The sequence below is a fragment of the Callithrix jacchus genome, chromosome 10, assembly GCF_049354715.1.
Source record: "Callithrix jacchus isolate 240 chromosome 10, calJac240_pri, whole genome shotgun sequence".
NCBI lineage: Eukaryota > Metazoa > Chordata > Mammalia > Primates > Cebidae > Callithrix > Callithrix jacchus.
The window spans coordinates 32,891,557-32,919,164 of NC_133511.1; the positions used below are offsets into that span (position 1 = coordinate 32,891,557).

Below are 27,608 nucleotides of genomic sequence, written 5' to 3' on the forward strand. Positions count from 1 at the left end.
CACCGCCCCCCACTACCACCTTCATACACTACTTATGCTATGCTATTCTTTCACTGCTGGAGAAATACAAAGCACCCGCCTACTAGGGGTTATAAACGACAGATTTTAGAGACTTCCGAGGCCACAGGAATCTTTTTTACTGGGAATCCTTATATTCCCCGAATACACCATGCTTGTTCTCCCTCTTTCTGATACAAACTCATCCCCACCCCAATATTCCTTCCTCTTACTCAGTTCCTGCCGTGTTTTACCGAGTTTTCCACATACATGCCTGCTTGAATTGCTCTCCTGGCCCCTGCCTCTCTCTGGATGAAGGCATTTGCTGTTGGCAATCATGTTTGATATGTAATTGCTTGTACTTTTGATACGCATTTTAGGCTAGTGTAGGTAATGGAAGGTATATTTCAACTCAACAGAAGGCAAAAATGGATCTATGGAGCTCACAGCATCACAGCAGGGTTATCCCATCTGAATGCTCTCCCCTTTCCGGAAGTGCCCAAGGCCAGACTTGACCCTGCAGGAATGCTGCAGGGGGACTCACATTTTTGATGGGCAGCAGGAGTAGATGGTGCTTCAGATAATTTCTAACCACTCATTTGTTTTTCATATATGTGAATTCAACTTATGATCTCCAATCTAATTTTCTTTCAGATAAATCAAAAATCTGTATGAAAAGATGCTAAAAAAAAAAGGCTAAAATAAATCTGCCTGAGTACTCTACACTTGTCTGGGGTGATGAGAAAGTGACTGTGGCACCCTACAAAGTGCACAGCTAGGCGTGGCCACCCATGGTAAGAACCTCAAGAGGGTCACATTTCATCTTTTGTGCCAGCTCACTGTGCAACCTTCACTAACCACCACTGGCTCCATCTCCACCTGCCTGTTGGTGAAAGGAAGGAGCTGTATGTTCCCCAAGGTCTTGCCCACCTTCTGCATCCCCCAGCCTTCTCCAGTCTGCTTCAGGCTCTGCCTTTTGCTCCACAAGGATGCCAGAGACGTGCTGAGATGCCTGTCCAAAGGGGACGGAAGATAGGCATCATGCTCCCTTTTCACGAAGCAGCTCATTGGGAATGCCTTTTGAACTTCAACCATGTTAGCAAAACAGTTTGACAGAATTAATTCGAAACCAGGAGAAGCATTTTAGCAGAAGTTTCAGAGTCCATCAGCTGTTAGAGTTAGAAACAGAGCAATAAGAGAAGAAAACTCCTTAGGGTCGATGAATAGGGTCCCCACTCACCCTGCCCATCCACATTAGGGCCAGAACTACTGGCCAATGCACAGAGCTACAGCAAACCGGCCAGATGCACAAGGCCAGATGTGTAGACCTGAGTTGTAATCAACCTGCAGGCTACAGGATGGTAGTTCTCAGACCAGTGTTCCCCTCATCACCCCTGCGGTCTTGGAGAATGTGGGTTCAGCTTCAGTAGGTCTAGGATGATACCTGGGACTCTTGATTTTCCCCAAGCTCTCACGAACACTACTGCAGCCAGCGTGTGGCCCACACTGAGAGCCGGAAGGCCCTAAGAGGGGAGATGAAGTAGAATGCCAACAATTCTATATTTGCAGTGGCACCATGAAAAGCCATTCCCATTTTGTTTATTAAATGTTTTTTCCTAAAATAGACTTTAGTCTCATTTGTGGAATATTTTAGGAATAATGCTGCCTGAGACCAGGTTTGTCGAGAGGACACCCACAAGTGTCATATTCACACATTTCATTAAACAAGTTCCTCCCTGCCCTCAAACCAGTAAAATACCCAAACCCACTGTGCTCGTTTCTTTTCACTTATTCTACTGCGGAGCCATTGAGCACCTTGAAGCTGTATAAAAGCTCTCGTTGCTATGAAGAAGCTCAATGTCTTTTATTGCTTCTGTCCTTTGAACACCTTGGAAGCATCTATTTGTTCACCTCTTCATTCATTCATTATTTGCTCACCGAAGCCTTCTGCATGCTGAAGGCTGTTCTGGAAGCTGAGATGTCGATGCAGAGCAAGACTGCTCATGGGCCTCGCAATCTGGTGGGGACACAGGTGAGAGGAAGAGTGGGGGTGAAGAGTGCATGGTGGAAAGGGTCTTACAGCTGGGCCTCACTAGCTTTTGGTGGGGGGACTAGTTTCAACATCATATCCACAAACATAAAGTAGAAGTGTTAGAACTGAAAGGACCTGAAACCCGGATATTCAATGCAGCGATTCGTTGTAGGGCGCTCCTGCAGCATCCCAGTGTGCCTGTGACTTCCGGGTGATGTGCATTTGATGTCCCTGGTGGAGAGGGGATGCATACCTATCCCTTATAGTTACAAGACTTCGTGCTTCCACCTGGATGGGTAGGGCTCTGAACAGTTCTCGGTTTCCTTTGAGATGCCAGCCCCCTTGATACCACCCAACAGACATCTCTGAGGATGCTGCATCCTGTTATTTAAACGAACGCCTGGACCACTCAATCACAGGTTCCGCAACTCAGGAACTGAGGCTGATGTTTCTCTGCATTCCCAATTCCTTGCCCACTGTGTGCTCCAAAGCACAAGCTCCAAGAATATGTAAGGAATTCACGAGTGGCTGAGGGAAGGAATGAAGTGCTCTTACACAGGAGCAATTACTTGGTGTTTACAGCCCATCTTTGGTTTTAGATATCCCGGGTTAGGGTAGATTTACTTCTCTCCTTGAGATGACAGACGGAGGCGTCTATCACATTCTCCCAGAGGATAAGCCCGATAGTGTATAAAATGCACTCCTGCTCTAGGGTCTTGAGATTGGACCTCACTAAGCACCCCCTCAGCCTCAGGGGGAGGCCTTGTGGGGTACATCAATGGTGCTCATCACTCAATCCAGAATCTTCTTCTAGGAGGAGAAACTGGGGCCACGGTAAACATCCTGCCCCCGCTGTTCCAATGGCAGGCGAAGCCCTGGCAGCGTCCCTCCCGGCCCCTCTCCGCACACAGCCCCACTCCTCAGCAGCCTTCAGCCGCCAGCGTGCTCTGCCAGGCCCTCCCTCTTCCATGCGTCTGCCCCTTGCACCCCAACGAGAGCGCGGTCCCCTGGGAGGTGACCCTCAGGAGTCCCAGGACGTTCTGCCCCGCCCTCCCGAGTCCCCCCAGAGTCCTGCCGTTTCTTTCCCGCGCGCGTTCTTCACTGGCCCCATCCCGCTGCTGAGAGCCGCGTGACGGCCTGGAGTGCCCAGGCCAAGCTCAGTTCCGACGCCTCCCCCTGCCAGGGGAAGGACCAGCCCAGACCTAGGCTTCCGCCTCGAGTCCCCTTCAACCTGTAGGGGAGCCCCGGGAAGCCACCAGAGCCCGTGCTGCCGTCTCCAGCCCTCGGGTGGGAGAGCCGGGCTCCACCCCGCGGGGGAAGAGGGACGACTGGGCCTACCCAAGGCAGAGGACCTGCTCCGCTTTCCCCTCCCCAGCCTCCCCAGCCTCCCCTCTTCCCCTACCCCTCGCCCATCCCCCTTCCCCCCTTCCCCCTACCCCTCGCCCATCCCCCTTCCCCCCTTCCCCCTCCCCGTCGCCTAGCGGCACAGCCCTTGGCACCGTCCTATCCGCAACCTGCTGGGGCGGGGGCTCAAGGCTCCTCTGGGGACGGCTTCTCCCCCGCGGCCCGTCCAGTCGCCGCGGACCCCATGCGAGGCCTCCCCGCCCCAATGCCACCCAGCCGTGGATGCCCGGGCCCGGCTCACTGACCCGGAGAGGTTGCGAGTCCGCGGGGTACCGCGTGCCCCTCAGAGTTGACCTCGACCGAGGCTGATGCGCTGGCCTGGAGGTCGCCGCGAGGGGGCGCCGGGGTCCGGGACGGACGCCAGGCGGGTGCCTCGCGGGCCCCGCACCTCATCTGCGCGGCCGCTGGAGGGCGCCAGTCAGCGCCGGAACCCCCAGCGGAGCGCAGCCACTGCCTGCTGGAGCCAAAAGGCGGCGCACAGCTGCCCCCGCCGGGAGACACTGCCTGGCCCGGACTGCACCAGTGTGCGCACCACACTCAGATCACACACACACACACACACACACACACTGCCTGGCCCGGACTGCACCCGTGTGCGCACCACACTCAGATCTCACACACACACACACACACTGCCTGGCCCGGACTGCACCCGTGTGCGCACCACACTCAGATCTCACACACACACACACACACACACACACACTGCCTGGCCCGGACTGCACCTGTGTGCGCACCACACTCAGATCTCACACACACACACACACACACACACTGCCTGGCCCGGACTGCACCCGTGTGCGCACCACACTCAGATCTCACACACACACACACACACACACACACTGCCTGGCCCGGACTGCACCCGTGTGTGCACCACACTCAGATCACACACACACACACACACACACTGCCTGGCCCGGACTGCACCCGTGTGTGTACCACACTCAGATCTCACACACACACACACACTGCCTGGCCCGGACTGCACCAGTGTGCGCACCACACTCAGATCTCTCACACACACTCACACACACACACACACACTGCCTGGCCCGGACTGCACCCGTGTGCGCACCACACTCAGATCACACACACACACACACACACACACACACTGCCACGGGGCAGAAGCGCAGCTCTCTTCACTGCCTGTCCCGTGTATGCGCTGAGCAGCGGGAGCTGCAGCCATGGGCTTTGCCTGAGCCAGGCGCTCTAGGTCTCAGTCCAAGGACGCTTCTCTCGGAGCTGCCCCTCTCCTTGGCCCCGCGGCCACAGGCGTGTGCTCCCATTGTCCCAGCCTGAGTCCTGGGTACTGGTACCCTTGTCTGGAGTCACTGGCTGTGGAGAGGGCTAGCCCAAGGGAGCCAGCCTCATCACACCCTAGCCCGGAAAGGGCCAGAGAGGGCCAGGGCCCGGGAAGGCTCGACCCATGGATCCAGCGTACCTGCTCCCAGGAGTTGCGCCTGAAGTGTTCCAGCCACTGCTTGGATAATTCCACATCTCAAAGCTGGATTCATTTGCTTGTTCGCCTCTTGAGTGAAAAGAGACCTGACACTCTATTCATAATGAAACAGTTATCTTGGGTTTGGGGTACTCTGGAGAATATTCGTGTGACCACGGCCTCGCCGCTGGGGAGAAGAGACCGTGAGTCCAATAATGGGAGGCCCACGTGGAATGCCACATGGGCTGTGAGTGCCAAGACAGGAAGGCTTCGCCTCATGGAAGGGTACGGAATGAGGGGTGATGAACTTGGTAGATGCCCCAATCTTTGTTTTTTTGAGACGGAGTTTTGCTCTTGTTACCCAGGCTGGAGTGTAATGACGCAATCACTGCTCACAGCAACCTCCACCTCCTGGGTTCAGGCAATTCTCCTGCTTCAGCCTCCTGAGTAGCTGGGATTACAAGCACGCGCCACCATGCCCAACTAATCTTTTGTATGTTTAGTAGAGACGGGGTTTCACCATGTTGACCAGGATGGTCTCGATCTCTTGACCTCGTGATCCACCCGCCTCGGCCTCCCAAGCCCCAATCTTAAATATTCTCTCTTCTCTTTGAATTCTTACTGTGTGAAAAATCCACTTGGCAATAATCATATACAGCCTTGTGACAACTTTTCTATTATCGTCTGGAATTGTTACTTTAATCTTTTATTACTGATTGACTTTTTGCATGCTCCCGCCTTGTCTCCCTAACTAGATGGCAAATTCTTTGAGAGCAGAGACCTGTCTTGACATTTTGTTTTTAAACTGGCAAGCAGAGACTGGATTGTGCATTGCATGTACCCACAGAAAAGATCTGTAGGGTAAGCCTTAGTGGTTTCATTTTATGCATGAGGAAAGTAACTAGGTAAAAGCTGCTCTAAGAACAAACAACTAATACATGGCAGAACCAGCATTCATACTTTGGCAGTTCTCCAAAGCCCACCCCTACACCCCTGCACAAGGCCTTGCACACCCTGGGCACTCCATAAACACCACTTGGCTCTTACCATTCTCAACCATCAATGTTTTAAGAAGGTTAATTAACATTTGATGAAGGTCAATTTTCAAATTCAAGTTTTAGTTTCCCAAAAAGAGGTGTTAAGCTTCAGCTGAAAGATTCAGCTTCCACACAGAGAACTCCATACTAGGGAGGTAAATATTGACTCAGGCATCTCTTGAGGGTGTCTAAGTTTGAAAACGAAGCACTTCATTCTTTAAAATGAAATTGGAGGAGATTGGGCCTGGCTGGGAAGCCTATCTGGGGTCAGGTGGGACATCACCGTACGTGTCCGGGAGCTCCAGGCAGTCAGGCAGACAGGGCCTGACCTGGACAGGAAGGGCTAGTCCCAAGCAAAGCTCTTTTGCTCAACCTTATGGGGTCTCCATGTCCTTCTGCACTGCTAGTATGAGATCACCTGTTATATCTGTTGTTTTTAGAATGCAACTCCCATAGTTTCTATTTAAAATATTGCCATTTTTTAAAAGCATGAGTGAGCATCTATCATACAATATAGATTTATTATAAGAACGAAGATATAAAAATACTGACATCAAAAACCTTCACCATATTGTTCATCTGCTCAAAGTCCAACTTTGCTTTCATTACCTACCAAATAAAGATTGAACTACATATTATGTCACTCAAGGACTGAAATATCTTGTTCCTACCTACTTTTCTAAGTTTATCTCCTTCACTTTCCGTTCATGTAAAATCCAGTAAATGGACTCCTTGTTACTTAATGTTGAAGTTCATCCTTCCATTTAGATCCCACTTCCTTCATGCATTTGCCTGGCAAAATATATTTATGTCTTCGTTGATTCATGCAACCAGCCATTTCACGAGTGGCTACCTACTATGTGCCAGACATTGGGTTGCACAGTAGAACCACAGATCTGCCTGGAATTGACAGAGCCCATGCCCTATGTTCAAACACTTCTCTGTCATGAAGTTTCCCCTCATTACCTTCCATACACAATACCTCCTTTCTGTCTCTGCCACAGTCATGTTGCACACAGCTCTGTGTTTTAATTAGCTGTGTGCATGCCATTCCCCACACCAGACACTAAACTCTTTGAGATCAATGGTGGTGTTTTCTTTATCTTTAAAGAGGATCCCTTTGGTACCCAGCACATAGTGTAAAAACTATTTGTTGAATTGATTTGTAAGAGCTTTCAATACATTTGGCAAGACAAACCATACCTAGCAATTAACTAATAAGGCAGTGGTATATTGTGTTGAATGTAATTTATATTCTCAGACAATAAAGTACCAAGGCACGTGTTATTGATGAGAAAGGAGCACTGTGTAATAAAATGTTACATGAATTAAAGATCTTATAGACCAAAAGAGGGTAAAAGTACATGTGGACCTCAAAGACAAGTTGGAATTTGGACAAAGGTCTAGGTAGGTATTCTAGGTTGGAAAGAAATGGAAGAGAAAAGAGACTTCCTGGGTTCTAGTGTACATCTGATCTGAGAATGAATAATAAGAGCAGAAGGCAATCTAGGAGATCATGCATATGTTAAATCTGCAGTAGCGAAGGCGTCTTTGTAAGCTAGTTGAATTGTTTAATTAACATGTCAGTTCATCTAATATCTAGCTGAGCACCTTCCTGCTGCAGTGGAAATCCTTCTTCGCTTTATTCCATCCTCAGAGAAAATAGAGGACAGTTAATGATCCCTCTGTACATTTCAGAAGATGGTGTAAAACAGTGCCGGAGAAAGCCTTTTAATAATATATTTCAAATATGCAGATCCAAAGGTGATAATTCAAGCACAGCTTTAAGATTTTTCAAATACCTTATTCCATCTGCCTTGCTCTGATGGTTTCTATGAACACATTTTCATTTTCTAAATCTGGAATTAGTAGAATCTGCTTGAAAAGAGATATTACAGTCAAGTGATGTTCTCAATTTGAGGTGTAATTATTTCCCCCCGTTTTAAAAGCCTATCATAAAATGTGATGTGATTTTTTTTTCAACTTTGCAAGGGACATCAACTTTTTTATGTCTTCAATTTTTTTCTCTGAGCTTCCTACAACTTGGAGAATAATATAAATAAGAAAGGAAATGCAGATAAGTTCAATTTCTAGTTTGCAATAAAAAGTCAATTTACTGTCTGATAAATGTCCTCCTCTTTACCCCGTCTTCTTCCTGTAGATGAAAATTCTGCTTAAATAAATGAAATTGTTGACAAGTAAAGATTGAATATATTCAAGGTGTACATGATGATTCGGTGTACTCTGCATGGTGTAACGATTGCGCAATCAATTTAATTAACACATTCATCACCACCTGTGTTATACCTTAGGTCCCCAGAAGCTGCTGATGGAACTGAAAGTTTGTACCCCTTGACCAGTATCTCCCCATCTCCTCCACACTCCTAGACACTGGTAAACACTGTTCTCTGCTTTTATGAATTTGACTTTTAAAGATTCTACATATGAGTAAGATCATGTGGTGCTTGTCTTTCTGTGTCTGGCTTATTTTTCTTAGCATATTTTCCAGGTTCATTTATGTTGTCTCAAGTGGCAAGATTTCCTTCCTTTTTTTTTTTTTTTCTTTTTTTAAGCTTATTCTCAAATCAAAACTCTTCTGGATGCTACATTAACCCTTAGAACCTAAGTATACACTTGAAACTGCCTCAAATGAGATGGCACTTACAGTCAAACATCAAAAATCTTAGCACTGAGAGGAGCATTTAAGATCATCAAGTTCAAACCTATAATTTAACAGATGATGAACTTAAGACCCAAAGAGGTTAAGTGACTGAATGAAGGTCACACTGCTGGTTAGAGAGAGCTGAGGCTTGAGGCTAGAATTGAATTGCTGCTTAGGCTTTTTTTTTTCAACATTTTCATTCAATGTACCAACAGTTTTCAAGTGATGATTTTTAAAATAGCAGTATCCGGGAAGATGTTAAGCATTTTATTTTATTGTATAATTTTAAATATTATTTCAGGTTCAGGGCTATCTGTGCAGGTTTATTAGATGGGTATATTGTGTGATACTGAGGTTTAGAGCACAAAAAACACAGCCTAGTGCCCAATAGGGAGTTCTTCAGCCCTTGCCCCCTTCATCCATCCCCCTTCTAGTAATCCCCAGTGTCTATTGTTCTCATCTTTACGTCCACGTGGACTCAATGGATGAGGATTTTAAATGAAAAGAAAAAAAAATATGCTGGACCAAATAAACTTATAAAACATCAATTTAACCTGTTCTGCTTCACTGAGTTTAGCATATTAATTTTTTGTGGCACCCCACAAGAGCGATATCTGGCCAACACATTTGACTACAGACTATTTTTAAATTAACATTTAGGAGCATGTATTAATACATCTAAAATGCCAGTGTGCCAGAGAACAGCGTTTGGAAGATGCTGCTCTTGGTTAGAACACTGCGGAGGTATGATCAAGTTTGACAGCAAAGACTGATGCTTACAGGGTCTTTCCCACACTGGCTAGCTGAGTAGTCATGGGAGGATCACACTCCACTGATTTCAGAGCCCTCATCTGTAAAATAGGCACTCACCTCTCTTACTAGGCTGTTAGGAGATGGTATAGCAGAGTGAGATATGTGAACCATAATTATGAATTGATTTGTGACAGCTTGCCAACGTATCCACTGTACAGCACAATAAAGTAAATATACAAGGAAAAGATATGTAATTAGAAGATAAGGCTGATAAATAAAATACAACTGCATAGAAATAAGTATTAAAATCCATGTGAAACATGTTATATTAACATTGACAGCGGATGGCAAATTTGGCTTTGTGTTATTAAGAAGAGAGAAGAGTACTGTTACTTACTGCAGGCAAGTAGTCCATTAAATAACCATGAGCCTGTAACGTGGGGAAACCACAGCTTTCCTAAGTACTGAGACATCAGAGACTGCCATGGTTTTCCATCAACCCGTAAGAGCATGGGCTGTGAAGTCATGCAGTTTCACCTTTGCCTCTAACTCAGTTACTTTAGCAAATTACATAATTTCTGTAAGCCCTGATTTTCTCTTTCATACAAGAGCCAAGTGACCATGAATGCTTGCCCATCCTGTGGGACAGTGCATGCCATTCCCTTCAAAACAGTGGACACTCACTCGGTGGCAGTGCCAGTGGACACTCCCCTCAACAATATCTTTCAATATAAAAGAGACATTTTGTCATCTGTTTCTTTTGCCATTGGCTCACAATGAATTAGTTTACAATACCAAAGGGTATTGCAATAAAAACAACTTGTTACCAAGCACAAACATTCAGCTGTTTAGTTTAATTCAAGCCGTGGATTAATTGTATAACATGGATAAATAACTTTCTGCAAAAGCACTTTATTTATTTATTTATTTATTTTTGAGATGGAGTTTCGCTCTTGTTACCCAGGCTGGAGTGCAATGGCTCGATCTCGGATCACCGCAACCTCCACCTCCTGGGTTCAGGCAATTCTCCTGCCTCAGCCTCCGAGTAGCTGGGACTACAGGCCCGCGCCACCATGCCCAGCTAATTTTTGTATATTTAGTAGAGACGGGGGTTTCACCTTGTTGACCAGGATGGTCTCGATCTCTTGACCTCGTGATCCACCCGCCTCGGCCTCCCAAAGTGCTAGGATTATAGGTGAACCACCACCTATATATCTTTTGGGCCCAACCCAAAAGTACTTTAAATGAGAATGGAACAATAGTATCATACATGATATGTTTCTGACAAACCCCTGGAATGCAGGTCATTCATGTTACCAACCCAGAAGGATCTAAATGTTTTGGCTATCATCTGAGTGGAGGGCAGGTTTGGCAGTGCTTCTAAAACAGGGAGAATAAGCAATCATGTCACCATATTCTAACACATTAAGCATGACTACCATAATTTCATCCCAGAAAAATTCCAAAGCCAGTGATATCAGTCATCTATCAGAGCAATGAAAATATCTGCAAAAGTTCCCCTAGGATGGCTAATATTAAGTAATGTAGTTTCTAGATGAACCCGCTGATATACTCTGATTGCCAAATGTATCACAATGTGATGGAGTGATTCGACCCACAATATAGAATTGTTGGATCTAAGCCAATTAAATTTTGAAGGGCAAGTGCCAAAAACGAGCAGCTGATCTTGAGCCAGTCTTTCTGATAATAGCAAGTGAGCAGAACCAATTGCCTGTTCAGATCATTGCTACTATGTGACAAGTAGAGATACACAGATAGTGTCTGGAAATATGTCAAACACGCATACGTCACGCCAAAAGAGGATTCTGAGTAATGAATACACTTGAACAACAGTGCTACCATCTCCCAGGTTATTTTCATTGAAGAAAACTTTACTTACTTAGATAAATGTTATTTTTGTAAGTAAAGTTATAAGTATTTATCCTGTGTTCCTTATTAATTGTAAGCCTTCTTAGGGATAAGCATTAATTGTATCAACTAATGAATTCACTTACTCATTTGGAGATATTTACTGAGCATCTACCAGGCAATAGCAACATACTCTGTGCTAAAGGCAAAAAAAAAAAAAAAGGCTTCTCACAAGGTCCCCATTTTCTAAGGGCACATAATTTAGTTGTTCCAGGAGTCACACAGTGGAATTCATTAAGAAATAAGAAAGAATATTATTAAATGCCTGATAAATGGAATAGGCAATAACTAGTAGTCGAAGTACAGAAAGATGGGATGCATTTGGAATTAAAACTATCAGAGAAGGATTTGTTGAGAGGCAGGGACTTCTACCAACCCCTCCCCCCCAAAAAAATCAGTGCCTTATGATTTGATAGAGACATTGGGGAAGGAAATTGAAGCAGAGGAATTAGACTCAAACCCTGCTTTCAATGATTTCATAAACAGATGTTTACTGAGCACATGTCATGTACCTTGGCGCTGTTCTAGGTGTTGGGAATAAAACGGTGAGCTAAAGTTAACAGGTTCTTTCTCCTTATGGAGCTTACTTCATAGTGAGAGATACACGATACACTAAATATCAAAAAATGTACACATGAAATTCCCAAGGACTGTCTCTTGTCCTTGTCTCGGTTTTAGCCAAGAATCCTGCTAAGCCCATTTATGGATCATCCTCTCCATCCTTAGTATCTACACACACTCTTCTTCCTCCACGTGGATACCTAACCACATTCTTAGTGATTCTCCATCCACTACCTTACCTTGACTGCTGACTCAGTCTCTGTTATATTTGAAGTTGAGTTCAGGCTTTTCCCCCTACTATGGCTGTCTTGACCTTTATTGCAGTACACTTGTACAAAGTCTTTCTTGCCATTTTTACCAATATCTGCTTCATTTTTTTCCTCTTTAACAAAATCTCAAATTATACCTGTGATAAAGCTATGAAGGGGAGGCACCTGGGTCCATGATACCATCTAAGAAAGGGAAGCAGGAAGAATTACCGAGGAAACAATTGCTGAACTGCAATTTAGGGAAAATGCCAGTATCATTCCTGCATGGTATGTCTGAAAGACTAATAGAAGTTTGGTGTTGTCTGAGGCAGGGGAAGCAAAGGGAAGTTGTGCATGGAGTGAAACCATACTCCGCAAACACTCCAAACTCAACATTTCCAAATATGAACTCAACATCTTCCTCTCCTAAATCTGGTTCTTCTCTTCCATTCCATAGCCCATGCTCCCCACACCTGAGACAGCGCTTGAGCAACACATCTGACCACCTCTTTCTTCTGAAATCTGATTTGCCAATAGACTTTATTACTTCTGCCTCATGACTACCTCCCGAATCAATCTGTGCTCCAGTTTCATAGTTGACACTCTAGTTGTGTCTCACCTGGATTGTTAGGAGTCTCCTAGATTGCTCTGCCTCCTCCCTTCCACAATTCAAAATGATCTTTCTAATGTATAAATCTGATAAGACCATTCTTCTAATTGAAATAGTTGCATGGATCCCGCCATCTATATAATCCATCATCTGCTGCTTTCACGTCTTAGAAAAAGCATGTCAAGGTGTACACCCTCCTGTGCTCCTCAGGCTAATATTCTTCTCTTTTTGTAGGGCTCATAAATAGCCACAGTAAACCACAAAGATGTTTCCAGAGATAGCACCTTTTCCCTGGTTTCTTTTGTAAACGATGTTTCTTTTGCCTTGAATACTTCATGTTTTTATTTATTAACTTATTTATTTCTCTTTTGGCATTAATATTTTTTTGATTGTGGTAAAATACATGCAAAATAAACCCTACCATCTTAGCATTTTTTTAAATTGTGGTTTGGAATACCTTTCCCCCCCATGCCTTCTACCCACACAGTGCATATGTGCACACACATGCCATGACTTTCAGCTTGCAGCCCACTTCCTGCAAGAGTCATGACCCTCACTCTCGCTGCCTTTCCCATCCCTCAGCACAGTTGGGTGCCCCTCATCTATATATTCACCTTCACACCTTTCTCTAACATAAGTCTCAACACATTACTTTGCATTTCTATCATTACCTGTCTGCCCAACTAGACTTTAAATAATTTAAGGATAGAGACTTAATTGTGCTATCTTTATTTGCCCAGATTCTATAATAATTTCAATGAATAATTCTTGGCACTTTTGACCTAATAATAATTGTTTTCTTTCTGGGATTGATTCCCAATATGCAGTTGTATGATCTTAGTGTCCATATGTATAGTATATTACTCTGTCACCTTGGCTAGTTAATTGGTGCTGTGGTCTGAAAGTCCCCTAAATTTCATGTGTTGAAACCTAATTGCCAACGTGATAATATCAAGAGTTGAGGCTTTAGGGAAGTGATTAAGTCACAAGGGCAAAGTCCTCTTGAATGGGATTGGCCAATACATAAAAAGACTTGAGGGTTAAGTTGGCCCCTTCTGTCCCTTCCAGTATGTGAGGATGCAGTATTCATCTCCTCAAAAGGACATAGCAGCAAGGTGCCATACTGGAGGCTGAGAGCAGCCCTCACTAGGCATCAATCTGCTAATGCCTCGACCTTAGACTTAGCCTCCAGACCTGTGAGAAATAAATTTCTATTGTTTATAAATTGCCCAGTCTATGGTGTTTTGTTATAGCAGCACAAACAAAGACAGACACTGGAACTGGGAAGTAGGGTGCTGCTTAACACATTCCTAAAATGTGGACATGGCTTTGGAACTGGGTAATGGGCAGAGGCTGGAAGAGTTTGAGATGCATGCTAGGAAAAAACCCTAGATTTGCATGAACAGAACATTGAGCTTTATTCTGGTGAGGGCACAGAAGAAAAGAGCTTTACAGACAGACTAAGTCTTCTTAGACATGATCAAAGTGGTCATGTACAGAATATTGGTAGAAATATAGATGGTAAAGACCATTCTGATGGCGTCTTAGGTGGAGATGAGGAACAATTTATTAGAAACTGGAGGAAAGGCCATCATTATTACCAAGTGGCAAAGCACCTGGCTGAGTTGTGTCCATATCCTAGTGCTCTGTGTAAGGCAGAGTTTAAGAGTAATGAATTAAGACATTTGGCAAAAGAAATCTCTAAGCAAAGTGCTCAGGGTGCTGCACAGATTCTCCTGACAGCTTATATGAAAATATGAGAAGAAGGAAATGAAGTGAAGACAGAATTTATAATCAAGGGGAAAACAGAACTTGAAGATTGGGAAATTTTCAGCCTGGCTAGATTGTAAAACATAGAAAAGCCTGTTTGAGAGAGAATACCAAGGGTGTGGCCAAGCTACCCTTTGATAAGGATGAGTATGGATAAAAAGAAGCCAGACACTATTCATCAAGTCAATGAAATGATGACCCAGAGGGCGTTTCAGAGATTATCAGTGATGCCGCTTCCCAGAGTGCTAAGACCTTGAGGGTAGAATGGTTTTGAAGGAGAAGCCCAGGGCACTTGTGGAACCTCAAACCTGAGGACCCAGGGATGCCTAACATCTCTGTTTCTCACATCCTGTGTAGTGCTCCTTTGTTTCCCCAGCTGTGGCTCAAGTGAACCCAGGTGCAGCTTGGGCCACCACTCTGCAGGGTACAAGTGGTCAGCATTGGTGGTGTCCACATTGTGCTAATTCTGCAGGTGTGTAGAGTTCATGAGCTGTGAGGGCATGGCTGCTTTTACCAGGATTTCAAAAGATGTCTCAGAGAGCCTCAGCCCAGGCAGGGCTGTCACAGAGGGTCCTCACTAGGGCCATGTGTAGTGGAGCTGTGGGAATGAGGCCTCCCCCATACCACAGAACTGTAGAGCCACCAGAGTGCAGTGCCAGCCTGGGGAAGTCATAGGTTTATACCCTCAATAGTGCAAGCTGAAGGGTGGGCTATGCCCAGCAAAGCCATGGAGGTTAGTCTGCCTGAGGCCTTGGGGGCCCAACCCGTAAACCAATGGGTCCAGGCGGTGTGACATAGAGTCAAAGAAGATCACTCCCATTAAATTTAAGATTTAATGTTGTTTGCCCTAGAGTTTTGGACGCACTTTGGACCTACTACCCTTTATTTCCCCCTATTTCTTCCTTTTGGAATGGAGATGAGTGGCTTACGACTCTCCCACAACTGTATTTCAAAAGCATATAACTTGTTTCACTTTACAGGCTGAAAGCTGGAGGGAAATTCGTCACAGGATGAGTTGTACCTTGAGTCTCACCTACATCTGATTTAAATGACATTTAGATGAGACTTTAAATTTTAGAATTTTGAATTGATGCTGAAATGCATTAAGACTTTTGGGGCTATTTAGATGGAATTAATATGTTTTTCATGTGAGAAGGACATAAGTTTGGGGCTTGGGGTGGAATGCTATAGTCAGAATGTCTTCTAAAATTTGTGTGTAGAAACTAATTTCCAATGTGATAGCTTTAAGAAGTGGAGTATTTGAAAGGTGATTAGGTCATAAGGGTGCAGACCTCATGATAGAAATTAGCAACCTCCTGAAGAAGGTTGAGGGGTGAATTTACTTCTCACATTTCTTTAACCATGTGAAGACACAGCATCCATCTTTCTGGAAGAGGCAACGAGGCACTATATTGGAAGCAGAGAATAGCCTTCCCCAGACACCAACCTGCAAGCACCTTGTTTCTGGACTTTGCAGCCTCCACAATTGTGAGAAATATATTTCTGTTTATAAATTACCCAGTCTGTGGCATTTTGTTATGGCAGCACAGACTAAGGCAACTGATGAAAAGGGGTGGGCATCTAATACAAGGGCAACAAAGTGGAAACTTTCTCTGAAACGTTCAGACTGAGAACCACAAAGAATGAGAGTCAATCACAAAATAAAACTCAAGAGCTGTGAATTATCTTGTTCTTTCTGTGTAAGGAGGTTGGTATAAAATATGTCATCAAAGAGCAAAGGGTGGAAAAAGAAAGGAGGGAGGGAAGGGGAGAGACAGAGAGAGAGAGAGGATTTCTGGTAACAGCATTCAGTTTCTAGTACCAGTTATCTGAGACACAGCTGCACCATTCTCATCCCATAGTTTGCTTATAAGAGATACTCATTGTTCATCTAATAAACCCCACTATTTTCCTAGGCACTTTGAATTAGAGTCTGTAACTTGGAACAGAAATCTTTGATAAATACAAAGTCACTAGAATTATTATCATTATTTTTCAAATGTTTAAAATTTCAATAGGTTTTTGAGGAACAGGAGGTGTTTGTCACATAAACAAGTTCTTTAGTGGTGATTTGTGAGACTTTGGTACACGCATCACCCTAGTAGTGTATCCTGTACCCAATGTGTAGTCTTTTCTCTCTTGCCAACCCCCACCTTTTCCCCCGAGTCCCCAAAATTCAAAGTATCATTCTTTCTGTTTTTTTCACATTTTCATCTTTAAAAAATTTTACTTTATGTCTGGGATACATAGATGCATGTGCAGAACATGCAGGTTTGCTACATAGGTATATATGTGCCGTGGTGGTTTGCTGCACCTATCAACCCGTGTCTGGGTTTTAAGTCCCACATGCATTAGGTATTTGTCCTAATGCTCTCCCTCCCCTTGCTTCCCTTAACTACAATTATTGAGCACCTGTTATGTGACCAGCATAAACTTAGGTAATTTATAATTAGAATTCTACAATGCTTATAGTGGTCTATGAAAGTATGACTCTCAGAAAATGAGGCCTAAATTCAAACCCATATTGGTCTGTCTCAAAAGCCAGTAGTAGGTGAGTGATAGGCATTCATCAAATGTAGCTTAGAACAATACAGGTTCACTGGAGTAGATGGCTTTTTTCCAGGTACTGTGTCTGATCAATGTTGAATATAGATTGCATGGGATCTTTATGCTAAAGTTAGAAATCTGCACCTTTTTTTTAAAACAAGAGCCATCAGAGCTCTTTAATGTGGTAGGAAAAGAAGACAGCATGATGCAAATATCATCTCTGCATTAACATCAGTCAATTCAATGCACTCGAAAAACAGAATAGATAAAACTTAATTTTAATCTTTGAGGAACTATAAAATTAAGCCAAAGTCATGAATGTGAATGGATGGATATATTCAGCGAATGCATTGTCTAGGTGGGTTTTTTTTCTGCTGTCATCTGAGTGCTAAAATCTAAATATCAGCCTTATTTTAATGACATTATTCTACTTATCTGGACATAGGATAAAGTATTTCAGTAAAAAAAAAAAATGTCGGTGCAGTTATAATTATCTGCCTGTACTGAGTGATGTGAGAGCAGCTGTTAATTACTTTACTTTTGAGGTTTGCAGATCAAAGTTTCTTTAAATAAAAAAGTGGTATATGTTTCAGCCAAGGTGAGAGTCACAGAAAAATATTTAACACTGAGAGCATTTGGCTAAAGTCAGTTTGCTTAAGGGCCAAATTGATCATACAAAGTTTAGGACTCTGAAAATTCCATACTAAAAGTCTGTAATACCAGGGGCAAATATTCAGATATTATTTTCAAGTCTACAACTCATGACAGTCCCTTAAAGAGTCATAGTCAACCCTTCCAGTTGCTTTGCAAATCATTCCAGTTTGTCAGTCCTTGCAATGCCAGCATCTCGATGACCTAGAGCAGGTGACACATGGTATTATTGATGTTTTTACAAACAAAAGTCCCTCAGAAGCATTTTTTAGTTGTTTATCTTGTGAGTAGACTATGTTCTGCAGCTTCTTTCTTGATGCAAGTGTCTGAATAAATGCTCAAATCACCAGAACTAAGTATGAGTCTTTGTTTATTCAAATAGCAAGAGAGAGAAAGGCAGTGACAACTTATTAGGGAACCAATGTCTGGAATGAACTATATGCTTACACATTCAAACACCTGCATTAAAGTTCTCTTGAGATGCTGAAAATGAGTTTGCAATAGCAGGGTCTTGAAGCATGTATCTAACAGATGTTTGAATTTGGGAAAATTTCATGACAACATGAATATAAAAATAGTACTGGGATATAATATTAAAATTTTACCTCCATGATGCAGGGCACTCAAATAGCAGGCTTGAGCAAATATTTGTTCATCTGGTTGCTGGTATTCATACACAGAATTCAATTACGTACGCCTGGAATGTTATCCCATTATATAGTGCATTATATTCCCAAGTGGAAATCAACAGTGTCAACAGATACTGGAGATCCACATGATATGGTTGTGTCAAGGTTCAACATTGGCATACAGCTCATGTAGCTGTTCTATTGGTGCCAGACAGTATCTCACTGGATCAATATACAACAGATTGTATGCTCTTCCTCGTCTACTAGGTAAGATGTTTTCTAGCTCCATCTTCCAATAAAATAGTCCTGTTGGCCCAATTTGCTGAGGCTAAGATGATTTTAATGTAAATCCTTTTCTCCAGCTACATGTGTGTTTTTGTTTAGGGGGAATATGACAGAGTAAAGACCATGGGACCTATGAAACTAAAGGAAAGGAGTAAGAAAATCTCAAGGTTGAGTTGTGGGAAAGAATTATGCAAAAATCATGGTATTTAATCCTTAGTGTTTTGCAAAATAACAATAATTAGCACGTATTTTTCAGGAAAGGAGTAAATAAATGAAAGGATGGGTTTAGTAGCTTCAAAAGAAAATGCAGAAAGCGTACCTATTTTAAATCTGATCTATTTTAAGTATATGCTAGTGAAGAGAAAGGTTTTATTTGGAACTACTGATACAGTAGTCATGAATTATAATCAGAAAACCTTACACCTTCCTATTCAAATTTCAGATAATCAAAATAATGAAAAAAATTACAAAAAAATCAGAGGAAAAGTCCACCTTATCTACGAGGAGAAAAAATAAAAATTGCATCTGGCTTCTTAGAAACCATGTAAGCACAGAGTAGGGTGAAACACATAAAGTGTTGAGAGAAACAAAACAAAACACCAACCTACAATTGTATACCCTACAAAATTATCCTCCAGGGTGAAAGCGAAAGACATGTTCTGACTAACAAAAGTTAAGAAAATCTGTGGCCAGTAAATCTGCCTTTCAAGAAATACTAAAGGAAGTTATTTAGAAATAAATTATATGTCAGAAACTCAGATCTACATAAAGAAAGGAAGTGCACTGAAAAATGAATAAGTAAAATCAAAGTGTGTGTGTGTGTGTGTGTGTGTGTGTGTGTGTGTGTTTATATCTAAGTGAAATTAATGAATCCAGATGGGGAATAAATTAATTTAGAAATATTTTGTTATTATAAGGTACTTGAACTATCTTTAAGGTACTTCCTACCCATGAATAGGTATAGTGTCATATTAAAATTGACATAAATTAGTTGTGAATGCATAGTGCACACTCTAGGTCAACCACTAAGAAATGGTTTCTAAAACGTATAATTGAAATGCTAAGAAGGTGCTAAGAGAGAAAATGAGATCATGTAAAATGCGGAATTAAAGACATAAAAGAATGAAAAGGTGTGGAAGACAAAAAGTAAGAACAAAGAATAAGGGCAATAAATGCAAAATAGTGACAAATACAGTCCATGTCAATCCAACTATAATAAGCACATTAGCATCAATGGCCTAAGCACACCAACTGAAAGACAGAGATTGTCAGAATGGGTCAAAAACAAAACTAGACTGTATATTGCCTACTGAATCCCATTTTAAATATGAATATTATATAGACTAAAAGTAAAACAAATAGAGGAAAATATGCTATACCAACACTAATTAGAGAAAGGAGACGTAGCTACATTAATTTCAGAAAGAAGACTTCAGAGCAAGGTAAGTTATCAGAGAGAAAGATGGGGCAATATATCATCATAAAGGAGCCACTATTCCAGGAGGACAACAATCCTTAGTGTGTATGCACTTAATAAACACAGCAGCAAAACATGTGAGACAAATACTGATAGAACTGCAAGAGAAAACAGGTGAATCCATGATTATAGTTGGAGATTTTAATGATCATCCCTCTTTCGGAAATGGACAGATCCAGCAGGCATAAAGTCAGTGTTGACATAGTTGGACTTAAAACTGTCATGAATCACTTGGATATAATCGACACCTACAGATTACCCAACAACACATGATCACACATTCTTCTCAAGCTCATGTGGAATATTCATCAAGATAGACCACATCTGCAACTGAAAGTATATCTCAAGAAGTGTAAAAGATAGACATTGTGCAATGTCTGTTCTCACACCAAAATAGAATTAAACCAGAAATCAATAACAGGAAGATCACTGGGAAAACCTCAAGATACTTGAAGATTAAACTATACGCTTCTAAATAACACATGGGTCAAAGAATAAGTCTGAAGAGAAAATTTAAAATATTTTGAAGTAAATGAAAATGCAACTTACCAAATGTGTGAGTTGCATTCAAAGCATGTTTAGATGGAGATTTATAGAAGAATGACCTAAAGCTAATAATCTAAGCTTTTCAACTTAAAAAACTAGAAACAAGAAGAGGAAGCTAAATCCAAAGAAAACAGAAGAAAATAAATAGTACAATTAAAACAAATGACAATAAAATTGAAAAGAGAAAATAAACAGAGAAAATCAATAAAACCAAAAACTGGTTCTATGAAAAGATCAACAAAGCTAATAAGCCTGTAGCCAGGATAATTAAGAAAAAAAGAAAGAAGATGCAATTTACTAGTGTCAGAAATGAAAGACGGTACATCACTACCAATCCATGGACATTAACAGGATAGTAAAGAAATATGAACAACTCTGTACCCACAAATTTGATGACCTATATGAAACAGACCAATTTCTTGAATGACATGTCTGCCAAACTTACACAAGAAGAGTTAGACAATCCAAATAGTACCATGTTGATTGAAGAAAGTAAATCAATAGTTAATAGCTTATTGAAACAAAAGGCACCAGGCTCAGATGGTTTCACCAGAGAATTCTACTACATATTTAAGGAGGAAATTACACTAATTCTCAATAATCTCTTTCTGAACGTAAAAGTAGAGGGAATATTTTTTAATACTTCATCATTCTATGAGGCCAGCATTATCCTAATGCCCAAATCATAAAAGACACTACAAGGAAAAGAAACTACAGATCACCATTTCTTGTGAACACAGAAGAAAAATTCCCTGCAAAACTTTAGCAAACTGAATCCATCAATGTACAGAAAGAAGTATACCCTACTACCAGGTGGGATTTGTCCTAGGTATGCAAGGCTGGTTGAACATTCTAAAGACAATGCTATTCATCACATCAACAGCTTAAAGCAGAAAAATCACACAATCATATCAATAGAGGCATTTTACAAAATCAAACACCCCATTCATGGTAAAATACCTTAGCAAACTAGGAATAGGAAGAGAATTTTGAAACTTGATAAAGAACATCTCCGGAAATCCTACAGCTAGCACCATACATAGTGGTGACAAACTAGAAGCTTCCCCACTAACATCAAGAACAAGTCAAAGATGTTTCCTCTCACCACTGCTTTTTAACCTTGCATTGGGCAATAAAAAATAAAAGAAAATATAATGCATACAGGTTTGGAAGGAAGAAATAAGACTGTATTTCTTTGCAGATGACATGATCATCTATGCAGCAAATACAGAAGAATCAACAAAAAAAGAAAAACCCGCTAAGTGATCATAGCAAGGTTGCAGGGTGTAAGGTTAATCTACAGAACTCAATCAATTTCCTATATATCAGCACCGAACAAATGGCATTTGAAAATAAAACCACGTTACCATTGACCTTAGCAGCCCCAAAATAAAATTGAGATAAATATCATAACATATATACAAGACCTATGTAAGGAAAACTACCAAATTTCATATGAAGAAAACTACAAAGATATCAAGGAAAAACTAAATAAATGGAGGAATGTTTCATGTTCATAAATAGAGTCAATAGTCTCTGAAACTTTGCCAACACCTGTTTTTTTTTTTTACTTTTAATAATAGCCACTCTGACTGGTGTGAGATGGTATCTCGTTGTGGTTTCAATTTGCATTTCTGTAATGAGAAGAGATGCTGAACATTTTTTTATATGCCTGTTGGATGCATTTATGACTTCTTTTGATAACTGTCTAGTTCCTTTGCCCATTTTTAATGGGGTTATTTGTTGTTTGCTTGTCGAATTGTTCAAATTCCTTATAGATTCTGGATTGGACATTTGTCAGATGCACAGTTTGCAAATTTTTTCTCCCATTCTGTAAGTTGTTAATTTACTTTGTTGATAGTTTCCTTTGCTGTGTGAAGCTCTTTAGTTTAATTAGATCCATCAATGGTGGACTGGATAAAGAAAATGTGGTACATATGTACTACATATGTACCAGATGGAATACTGTGTAGTCATAAACAAAAAGAAATTATATTATTTGAAACAACATGGATGCAGCTGGACGTGATTAACATAAGCCAATTAATGCAAAAGCAGAAAACCAAACACCATGTCCTCTCACTTATAAGTGGGAGCTAAACATAAGTACACATGGACACAAAAATGGGAAGAGACACCTGAGTCTACTCAAGCAGAACGGGGGAAGGAGGGTGAGGATCAAAATACTACCTATAAGGTACTGTGCTCACTATCTGCATAATGAAATAATTCATAACCAAGCCCCAGCTACAAGCAATTTATCCATGTAAAAAACCTGCACAAATGTCCCCGAATCGAAAAAATAAAAGTTATAAAAAAGTAAAAGACTAAGACTCAACATTATCAAGATGTCAGTTATTCTCAACTTAATGTATAGATTAAAAGCAATCCAAAACAAAATACCTGCAAGTTATTTTGCAAATACTTAAAAAAATGACTCTAAAATTAATATGGAGAGGCAAATGACCCAGAATAGCTAACTCAATAATGAAGAAGAAAAACAAAGTTGAAAGACTGACACTACCCAACTTCAAGATTTACTACGATCAAGACTGTGATATTGATATAAGAACAGACAAATAGATGAATAGAACAGAATAGAGAGCCCAGAAATAGGCACACACAAATACAGTAAACTGATCCATGACAGAGGAACAAAAGCAATACAATGGACAACCAAAGATAGTCCTCAAGAAATAGTGCTGGAATAACTGGGCATTCACATATTACAAAAATGAACATAGACACAATCCTTATAGCTCTTGCCAAAGAAACTGAAAATAGATCATAGGCCCAAATATAAAATACAAAACTACAAAACTCCCAGGAGATAACACAGGAGAAAGCTAGATGACCTCGGATACAACGATGAGTTATTTAGATGTAATAGCAAAGGCACAATCTGTGAAAGAAGTAATTGATAAACTAGAGTGCATTAAATTTGAAAGTTTATGCTCTTGACTCTATCAAGAGATTGAAAAGAAAAGCCACAAACTGGGAGAAAATATTTGTAAAAGGCATATATGATTTTTAAAAAAATGTTATCCAAAATATACAAACAACTATTAAAATCCAACAATAAGAAATATGTAATAACCTGATTTAAAACTAGGCAAAATAACTGAATAGACACCTCACCAAAGAAGATATACAAATGGAAATAAGCCTATGGAAGTATGCACAGCATCACATGGCATTAGAACATTGCAAATTAAAGTGAAGCACCATTACTTGCCAATCAGAATGAGAAAAATCCAAACACTGACAATATCAAATGTTGATAAGGATGTGATATGGGGCAACAGAAATTCTTATATTTAATGCTGGTTAGAATGCAAAATTGTATGGCTATTTTGGAAGACAGTTTGGCAATTAGAAAACTAACCATACTCATATGATTCAGCCGTAATGCTTCTGGTTTTTTACCTAAAATGAATTGAAAACTTATGCCCATAAAGACACCTGCACATGATTGTTTATGGCAATTTTACTCATAATTGTCAAAATCTTGGAAGCAACCAAAATGTCCTTCAGTATGTGAATGGATAAATAAACTGGGTACTTCCCAACATTAGAATATTGTTCAGCACTGAGAAGGAATGAGCTATCAAGCCATGAAAAGACATGGAGGAAACTTAAATGCATATTGCTAAGTGAATGAAGTCAATCTAAAAACAACTATGTGCTGTCTGGTTCCAACAATATGACATTGTACAAAAGGCAAAACTTTGGAGGCAGTAAGAAAATTGATAGTTTCCAAGTGTTGGGAGGAAGTGATGAATAAGTAGGTTTTCAGGGCAGTAAAACTATTCTGTATGATATTAATCTTGGTGGATACATGTAATTACATATTTGTCAAAACCCATAGAATACACAACACCAAAAGTGGACACTAATGTAAACTGTGGACTGTGACTAATAAAGATGTATCAATGTAGTTAAATCAATTTTATGAAATTTTATGAAATGATAAATTTTACCAAATTATCATTTGATAATGAGGGAGACAGGAGCAGATTTGCAGCATAAACAGGGCAGATGGTATATGGGAAATCTCTGTTGCTGTCATCCTAAAACTTCTGGAAAAAAAGATCTAAACAACCCATCAGGGCTAAGAGAATTGTTCTTAGGATGAGACAGCCTCTTAAACATTTACTATTCTGGGAAATGCATTCTCAAAAACTAGACCAAATTTGATTTTGACTATTCAAGATTGTATGTCTGTGTTGATGCAAACTCTAATATCTCTCTAAATGAGATAGGATCATGACTATGGGCTATAAAGCAGGGAAGTGGAACCCCAGGAACCATATCAGGTTCTTAGCAGAAAGCCAGGATCTCTACCCTAGGGAGTGGAAGAGAATGACCAGTAGCTCCTAGCGAGAGTATCGCTCTGAAGCTACCTTGCTTATTGTCATCAGCTTCTCATACTTGAATCCAAAAAAAGGGACATAATGAAAATCAGTTTTACATAAAATGAATACTAAAACCACAACATTACTTTTTTCTCATAGTGATCTGGGGATTCCTATTTTGAGATAGACATTTTTAACTTACGCATTCGTTTAGGCTTGTGTTAGATCACTATAAACTGTGATTTTAGGACTTATTTTACTTGACCAATCTTTACACATTCTACTAGTTTCCACACAAAATATTTAGAAAACTTACAAAGTGTTCTTTTTTATAGGAAGAAAAACGGAGTCAACAAAATTCATATTATATTTTGAGATTAAATAAAAAATAAAATCTAAAATATGCCCCCATCTAAAAAATCGCCCCCTCTATGCAAGGAAGTCTAAAGATTAATAGCCTTAACAATGCTTTGCTTTCAACTTCTCAATTTGCAGCAGATTTAGTGAGACTGGGGATCAAAGAAGGAGGGCCGAGCATGGAGGTGTGGATTAGAATAAAACAAAATGTGACGAGAAAAAATTACAAGGTGAAAAGCCTTTTGTTCATACAATGGAACATAATTTTATAGTAGACATTTTTAAACTTCTATTGTATCACACAGTGTTTCTTTGCAAGATTTCATGTGTTGTTGTGTTACAATGAATTTCATTTTGTCCCAATCAATGAATCTCCCCACTCGCTATTACCTACAGGCCTCCCTAGCAGCCAGAGTTCTGGCTACCCTCCAATACCGGGCTGGCATTAAAGTAAGTAAAGTTGCTGGTGTCTGTCCAAATGTTCAATCGAGGTAGCTGGAAAATGTCACCTACACCCAGATAATTTTTAAATTCCTTTCTCTCTTTTTCTTTCTCCCCATGCTCTGAAATTACCTCCAGCTTATTTGTCTGGCTAGAGGTTAATGGAACACTAATGATGTTAATGAGCCTTTCACAGTGCAAGTTTTTTCAGGAAAGAGATATAATAGCTGTTTTCCTTCCCTTTTAATCTTTTTCATCATTCAAGAGTTACAGGCTGAGACAATTAGCAACTTGTACAGCTCTGTCTCCCTGCTCAGTCACAGCCCAGTGGGGCAAAAAGCAGGAGCCCATTAGACAGCTCCACATGTCCACAGGTGAGATCGCATAGATGGATGCAGCACACTGCCTCCTGCCAGAAGGCATGATGCTATTCAGGGAGAAAGGAGGGAAATTAACAATCTGTTGATGAAGCTTTTCCATGGCAGGCAGGCAGCAGGAGCTGTCCAGAGTACTGAAGAGTCATCATAAATTCCTTCCCTATCCCTTCATTAGATTGAAGACATGCGTGAGAGCATAAACCTCAAGGAGTTCAGAGTCTAGTTCACCCAAGCATCCAAATATTTAGTTACTGAAAGTAAACTTACCCTAAACTCATAGGGACCTGGAAAAAAAAGAACATTTTTATAAAACAGGTTATTTAGCAATACATCCCAATTTTTTGGGCATTTCTCCATTTTGTGGTGTTTTGGCATTCTGCCTGTCTATGCTTTGAAAGTATACATCCTGTATCATATGGCAATTAAAACATGAACTCATAGTGCTGCTAAGATGGAAAAACATTGAAAGTAAAACATGTCCAAGATTTGAACTAATCTTGATTCTGACTCAGCTGGTGTTAGGTTTTATTTCTGGTGAAAAGGGCCTATAAATGCCTTCAGCAAATGCTTCAAGAAGAAATTCAGAGCACTCAACAGAGAGGGCTGAAGAATGTGACATTTCACTTTCCTTCAGATTGTTGATTTTTTTTGTATCTAAAAGTGGATTTTAATTAAATGGATCATGGTTCACGACCAAGCTATAGTGAAAAATATTAAAGGCCCAATTCAAGATCAGAAACTGTAGGCATAATTTTCCTATAAAGGTCACTCTCAGTCAGAATTCAACCAGTAATGCTAGCTGACTCAAGATGTAATATAAAGCAAAATATTAATAGGCCAAAATACTTTTGTACAAATTATATGTTATAGATGTATAATGACTAGTTAGGCACATTAAGAATTTTCTATGTATCCTTAAACTTTATGGTTTGAAGAATTGCCTGAAAAAGTAATCTAATGTTTGTTTGTTCACCTACTATGTGTGTTCAATAAACTTTACACAGTTTATTGGAGCGAGATTGTGGCTAAAAATAAAATATAAGTCCTAGAACTAAAATACAGGGTAAATGCATATCTGAAGTAATTCAGACAACAATTATTTATGTAACTGTGTTGCCAATAGAGCTCAAAGTTCAAGGCAGATAGTCTTATTCAGACTAAGTGTAGTTTCTGAGAGCTTCATTAAAGAGGTTGCAGTGTAAATAAGATTTTTATAAGTACATGGTACAAAAAAAGGGCTTTCCACATTCGGGAAATTAAGGAAAAGTGTAGGTTTATTTAATCATGGATGATACATACATGTGAGAATCATTGTTTAGTGCCAATGGGCAGAGGAACTGAAATGAGCAGAAATCAAAAGTAAGTGAGTTGTTTTAAAGAGACTTGCTAAAGTTCAGAAGTAGACTTAAAACGGAGATGGCAAGATGTTAAGACATAGTCAGAATAAAAATATTAAGACTATGACAGATTTGATTTGGTAGAAAAATAAAAATGGC

The 27,608-nt window shown here is 40.7% G+C and overlaps 1 protein-coding gene across 20 annotated transcripts in view; it reads right to left on the reverse strand.

The window, feature by feature from the left end:
- Window positions 1–27,608, reverse strand: part of OPCML (opioid binding protein/cell adhesion molecule like) — a 1,172,302-nt gene that overhangs the window by 698,336 nt on the left and 446,358 nt on the right. For 9 of the 20 annotated variants that reach the window (XR_004730869.3, XR_004730868.3, XR_001914632.3 and 6 more), the window contains exon 1: window positions 3,679–3,836. The exons of the other annotated variants lie outside the window; for them this stretch is intronic. Coding sequence is in view for 6 of the 9 variants with exons in the window: in XM_035264016.3 (XP_035119907.2) it covers window positions 3,679–3,826 (148 nt within the window). In the remaining 3 variants the exon portion in view is untranslated. Of the gene's footprint in view, window positions 1–3,678; window positions 3,837–27,608 lie in introns of those variants that run through there. 20 annotated transcript variants of the gene reach the window in all.